The 7126-nt window shown below is 24.0% G+C and overlaps 1 protein-coding gene across 1 annotated transcript in view; it reads left to right on the top strand.

The window, feature by feature from the left end:
* Positions 1-84: 84 nt before the first annotated feature.
* LOC112602328 (high affinity cAMP-specific 3',5'-cyclic phosphodiesterase 7A-like) overlaps positions 85-7126 on the top strand; it is a 114852-nt gene continuing 107810 nt past the window's right edge. Inside the window, exons 1-2 of the mRNA XM_025350352.1 lie at positions 85-489; positions 613-731. Coding sequence (XP_025206137.1) covers positions 618-731 — 114 coding nt within the window. The 5' untranslated portion in view covers positions 85-489; positions 613-617. The remainder of the gene's footprint in view (positions 490-612; positions 732-7126) is intronic.

The raw sequence follows: 7126 nt of genomic DNA, 5'->3' as shown, positions 1-7126 counted from the left end.
AGTGGGGCCATGTTGGCTAAACCGCTGAACGCGTAACTTCTATCAGTTGGATGTCTTAGCCCGTGATAGCAGTACAGCAGAACGTGCACTGGCCGCCTGATAGCAATATTATTATTCTAAATAATAATATTATTTAAAATGTTGTTCTTGGTACCTAATACCTATTCACTTGTAGAGTAATGAGAATTGTTGCTAACGAGTAACCACTAACGTTATTACTATTTATTAGTTAACTACGTTTTACCTTTTATTTCCCGGTGATTTTGTCAGTTTTTCTGTTTGGTTTCAGTCTCTTAAGTCTTAATTTCTTGCTTGGAACGTACAAAAACCCATATAAAGTTCGAAAATTTTGGTTGAAAAATAAATATATTTTATTATTTTGAATAAAAACTATAGTAAATTGCTTTAATGAATATAGTGAATCACAAAATTTCAAAAGTCGAAATGGGATCAAAACCATGTTTAGAGAATAAAATAATATAGTACAAGGTATGTTGTTTTGTTGTAAATAGGATTTTGTTTCATGTTGCCTCTCATATCAAATTAAATTTAATAGATATAAATAAATAAACCAAACAAACTATTACATTTTTCACTTTTGTTTTCATATAGGACCAATGCATTTTATTAGAATGGTTCCTAAATTGCCGTTAGACATAATAGTACCCCAATATGCACTGCGCAGACGAGGAGCAATATGTGTTTCAGCTATTGTACGTAACTTATACGAGGTAAGGATGACATATAATTATTGTTGTAATGTATAAATTAGTTTTGTACATTTTTATAATATTTTATTAATCTATATTAATTTTTAAGCATAATGCTTACTATTTAGCTGTAATATATCTATTGAGGTTAATAGTTTAACTATTGTCAGGTATAGCAATATGAATACCTTTAGTCTATCATGAACTGATTCAAATTTTTTCCTTGCTTATGTTATAGTAACTCATTTAACTATACTATTTGAGCTGTTAAGAAAATTTAATTACTAATAAAGTCGGCAGTATGCTACTTAAAACTAGTTATATATTTATGCCATTTATCTTTGTATCAGTACCCCTACTATATGTCTTTATGTCACTATAATGTTTAAAAATATGATGTATCATAATTGATTAGGTACTTTTTAATAAAATTATTATTTAAATCAAAACTAACTATTTTTCTAATCTTAAAAATTATTAGGAGAAATTTAATTAATACCATTTACTATATTTTAATAGATATTTAATTTTAGTGATACAATTGTATTTACATTTACTTATTTGCAACTGATTCTTTTAAGTACAATTTTTGCTTATCTGGGATGTAATTTAAGTCAATAGGTTACATATTGATTGAAAGTGAGTCTATTTACTGATAAGAAATTAGATCTAAATATAAAGCAAAATATTAAATTATTAATATATTTACATACTCTTTTTATATTTATAAAAAGTTGTTTTTTTTTACAAGTGGCTAGTTAAGTATAAAATATTATTTTGAATCTTAGTTATAAAGTTAAATAGGTACCTACTTATCTTAATCTAATCTGCTATTATGATAATAAAATATTCATTAAGCTGCTTGACCTTTCTCATCAACAGATATGTTAAAAGGTAACTCTTATTATTCTGATAAATATTAGGTATGGTATTGTGTAATATTTCAAAGAATATTCACTTAATTTAAAATTAATAGATGATAACTTCCCAACACAAGGCTTTGGGTTAGTTTATGTTGTAATTGTATACTTGTGTCATTTATCTAAATGGAAACATAAAATCTGTGTATTTATTTTTTACTAGCTGAATTACCCGGCTTCGCCCATGTGTAGTTTGTGCTTAATTTTACTTAATCTTATCAAGTGCTAAATTGTAGTAGTTGCTAAATTATAAATAAAACAAAAAAATAATGATCACTTGTAGGAGTATTTGGTACAACTCAGCGAAAAAAAATTGGAAAAATGTATAATAGTGTCGTCACAAAATGGAAACAATCAAAATACAATCCTTCCCACTCGGCCACTCCCCTCCCCTACGGTAAATAAAATTAAAAATCGGGCGACGTGATGACACTTAGAAAGGTATTTTGAATAACTGTGAAAACAAATTAGAAAAATGTTAAATAGTGTCGTCACAAAACGAGATCATAAAAAAGGGCGCTGTTGTTTTATATATACATTATAAATAAGTGTTGAATAGTTTAGCTAGAAATATCTTTTGGTGATGGATATCAAATGATAAACTTTATCTTATTAAGAAATAAGAACCAATTAAAAAATAATATGTATAGTACTGATAATACACCGATTTGGTTAAAAAACATCAAATTTTTTCAAGATACATTTTTGTTTTTGAAATTTGAAATATAAAAAATACATTTTTAATGACTTGCTAAAAATTTAAGATTATGAAAAACGATTTTAAGTGAAATTTTCAGCATATATTTTTAAAGATATTTTATTATATATAGGTACCGAAATTTATAAAATTAATTTTTTTAAATACATTTTAAAATAAAACGATAAAAATTGAATAAATTGAATAAAATTTTGCTGTCAATAAAATATATTCCGATTCTGTGTAAACAGTTTTTATTTTAGTCGTGGTTTAAACGTTGGTTTATTTCAAGAAGATAAAAAAATGATAATATGTAAAAGAAAATATATATAAATGATCTTGGTAAAAATATGTAGATTCATATTATATAAAGAGAGAGAAAAGCAATATTTATATTTCTAATAAGATGCAAAATACTATATGTCAGAATTCAGAAAGTGGAAATGGAATGCGAAATGTCTTTCACCTTTTTCATTATTCCGCGTTTATTTTTTTGCATTGTAGATTTAATATTATTTGGTGTGCTGGTTTCAAGTATACCTATCATACTCGTATCGTTTGGATTTTATCTTTTATTTCATTGTTAAAATGTTACATTTTTCATAAAATTTAAATGAATTAAGTGTTCAGTGAAAAAACTTTCAAAATTATAATTCTTGTATAAGTGTAATATGCTACCATAAAATCACGATATGATAACAATAATATTTATAATATAAATATTTATTTCATAATAATATTACAGGAATTTTATTCTCTTTAATTTAATTTTGGATATAATTCTATTTATTTATTGTATTAAAAAAACTATTTAGTAAATAGAGATTTAAAATAAGTTAAAGGTTTATAGTATCATACCATGCAGTTATTTGTTTATCTAGTATAGTATATAAGGTTAAACTTATTTCTGCTTCCAAAATAATTTATGCTACCTCGTTATAGTTTTGCATGAGAGATTAATTTGTATGTATGTATTACTTATAGGTTTATTTTATTTACACATGTATTTAAGTCAGTTATTTCTGATGAACCTAGTTATTAAGTTAATGCTATCGTAACCTGTAACTATATAATAAATATATTTTAAAACAAGAGTGTCAAATTGTATAAAAGACTCTGTACTGCGCAATATTTATAAGTTATAAAGTTAATTTTTTTAAAGTTTTTTTTTACTTATATTATTTGTCTTTATACACGAAAAGTTAATTCAAATATAATTATAAATGTTAGCTAATGAGTGAGGTACATCAATCATATTGTTTTATAATTATTTTTTTCCGTCGAAGTATCTCCAATGGAATATTTCTTCACTCTGTTATTCCTACGACTATTTAATATATATTATAAACTGAGTTTGTTGTTCCTTTTTTTTTTTTTTTTTTTTTTCTGTAACAGATTGTTGAATAAAGAATTATGCTAAAAAAAAAAAAAAATAAGAAAGTATTGATAGGTCATAATTAAAGCGCGGATTTTTATGCACTTAAAAGTATCGAAATATGCCATATAATATGCAGTAAAAATCATGAAAATATGCAGTCAAAATTATGAAAATATGCAAGAATTTTTTATTTATTTAAAATTTACAATAAAACTTATAATAATTAATTACTTAAATACTTAATAATAAAAAATTTAGGGAATTTTCTAAACTTAATTTATTTTTAAAATTGTATTTATTATTAAAATGAATAATCATATGCATTTCAAGTTTTTCTTCTGTGAAGCTGTATCGTTTATCGGTTTACATATTTTTAAAGACTGAGAACGAACGTTCGACGTCAACCGAAGTTATTGGGGCATATTTGAAGCAACTTAGTATTATCGGATCTTGATAAAGTTCTTTGAGCTGAACGTTTTCGCTTAATAATACTGAATTAATTTTTCGTAGAATTTTCAGACCTTCATTTTTATTGGAAAGCTCGTTTAATTTTGTTGTAAGTGTTACACCTTTCGATCCAGAAATAGAATGCATTTTTTCTTTCGTTTCGTCAATTATTGAAAAGCTTAGATGTAAAGTTATATTTCGAGTTTTCAGTTTTTTTTATGACTATCACTAAAAATGCCAAATGAGTAGATATAAATGTTAAATCATTCTACTTGTCAAAATATTATCTTATACACTTTTTTAAATTTTTTTAAATTTTCGCTTCAATATGCAATGAATTTTGAATTTTGCCAAAATATGCAAAAATATGCAATAACCTTTAAATATGCAGAAATATGCAAAAAAAGATTTCACCATTAGCTTCAAATTATGATGATTCGTGGAGATAACTGACAAAAATCCAAAAATATTAAAAGGAAAAAAATATGCAATTGCATAGAAATCCGCGCTCTAGTCATAATATACTCATAATTGACAAATTGACAGTATAGTTTACCCCTCTGCTTTTGGTGACATTGATATTTCCGAAAAAGTTGGATATGTTTGACAAGATATACATTAAATGCTATAGAATAATATTGATTGTTGAATTATACATTTGTTATATTAAATTAGGGGTCTCTAACTAGCCCGAGGGCTGATTTCGGTTCGTTTAGCTTTTCAAACCGGCCCGCCAAGTTAACTGATGTTTTGAAAATATTATTTATTTTTCATTAGTATTTCCTAGTAAAAGAAAAATAATAAAACCTTAAAATAAAATAAATGGTTTTTTGTTAATTGTCGATTATCCTGTCGATTGCGTTATCATGTTTAAGGTGGCGATCGTTAATTGAAAAAATTATTCATTTTTCTAAAATCAAAAAATATCTTTTCTATTCTCAATTTCATTAGCTCTCTATTCCTTTAAAAAATTTTGGCCCGCGATGTCAAAGTGTATCTCAGATTTGGCTCTCCGTAAAAAAAGGTTGGAGACCCCTGTATTACAATATTTATTGTTATTTTATTTTCTTGTGATACCGTTCAATATTCAAATATTCAATCGCTATTTACCTATCTATAATAATATTTTAAACTATTCAGGTATTTTAATAATATTATGTATTTATGGTAAATATTAAAACGTTGAGAGAGGGCTTATAAAGATGTTGTACTATTGTATTTTTTTAGATATTTATACTTTTTTTACACGAAAACATACATTTTTAATTTTATATTCTGAAACAGAATATTTTTCGAATTATTTCGATACATACAAATCGAAATTAGGTTAATTATAAATTTATAAGTATTTAATGTTTGGTTGATTGGAGAAGTAGACTAACATTTTGCTGGTATTCCTGTACCATCTTACTCGTTCGCTTAAATTTTTAATATCTGCTTATAACTTATAAAGTACTTGTCATAATTTCGATTTTTATGTATTCAAGTACTCTGAAAAATATTTTGCTTTGGAATATGAAATTAAAAATGTATGTTGTTATTCAAAAGTAAAAAAACTTAAAAATATAATAACAATTAAAATATTTTTTTTAAATTTTATTTTAATAAGACAGAAAGTTATAGAAGAAAAATAATTATTCTGTATTTAATACTTATATATATTTAATTTTTTAAGAATGGAATATGTTTGAAGTCAAAACAAGATGTTAATACGTATAATCCATTACCTATAAGTATTTAAATCATTAAAATATATTTCAATTTTCTCAACATTATAGTATTAAGATGACATCGTATTATCATAGATATTGTTTCTGTCTTACTAACGCATACCTTACCAAAATATACGTCCAGCAGTTTCAACTTTGTATTTTTAGCTTGAATACAAGATTAAAATGACATACTATAAAACTTTAAGGCAAGAATATTATCCGTGTTTTCTCACCGGTTTTTACAGAATTTTAATTTTCAAGTGAATTATGAGCATTTTTAAATATTAATATTTAACATACTCATAACTCGCTTTAAAATTATGATATCGAAAAAAGATAATGTTTTTATCTTTAAATTGTATAATAGGTCATTTTACTTTAATATTTTCAGGTATGACGTCCAAGAATTTATTTCATAAATTATTAAATTAGTATTCGTATATCAATGATTTATAGTTGGGCTTTGTGAACAATACTTTAAAAAAATGTGTAGATGAATTTATATTATGTGTTTACAACAAACTATTAGTTGTAATATTTAGGTATAAATTATAATTTGTTTAAATTCAATTTTTATCTAGTTTTTATTTCTGAGTGGCATTTTGTTATAAGTGAAAAGTTATATTACATTGTGTAACTCATAAGTGCATTTAATTTATACCTAATTATATTATTTAAGATGTATATGTGGGTGAGGTATTAAGTTATATTAAAAATACGTATTTTATTTGCTCGTATTTCTTGAAACAACATGTCTTTGATTAACATATTTATTTATAGACGTATAGTTCAATAAGGTTTAATTAATATTTAAAATAATAAATTAAAAATATTCATATGTCAAGTATTATTTGAAATTAGGTACTATACGTAAAATATTGTTATACATTATTGTAATTTAATTTTTATAGTCATCATTTGCTATATTACTTTTAAATTACAAGATTATGCTAATGCACTGTAATATATTTTAATTTACATCCCGGAGTACACAAAACATTGTACCTAATCAAAATTGTATTGTATAAAATGTAAAATTTTATTTTATTGTGTTTTTATAAGTAGCTTTTATTAATAATTTCTTAATTTTTTTTTATTTTACATAAATATCTGATAGATAATTATATTATTTCTAACCATAAGTGTTACTTAACGATAAAAACTAAAAAATGCGAAAACGTATTATTGATTTCATTAAATAAAACAATTCATATATAGTTCTTATAAGTTGGTTTATCGTGATCAAAAGCTTGCTATATAGT

The sequence above is a fragment of the Melanaphis sacchari genome, unplaced genomic scaffold (genome assembly GCF_002803265.2).
Source record: "Melanaphis sacchari strain LSU unplaced genomic scaffold, SCAv2.0 Contig85_pilon_pilon, whole genome shotgun sequence".
Lineage (NCBI taxonomy): Eukaryota > Metazoa > Arthropoda > Insecta > Hemiptera > Aphididae > Melanaphis > Melanaphis sacchari.
This window is presented reverse-complemented; position numbering and strand designations above follow the sequence as displayed.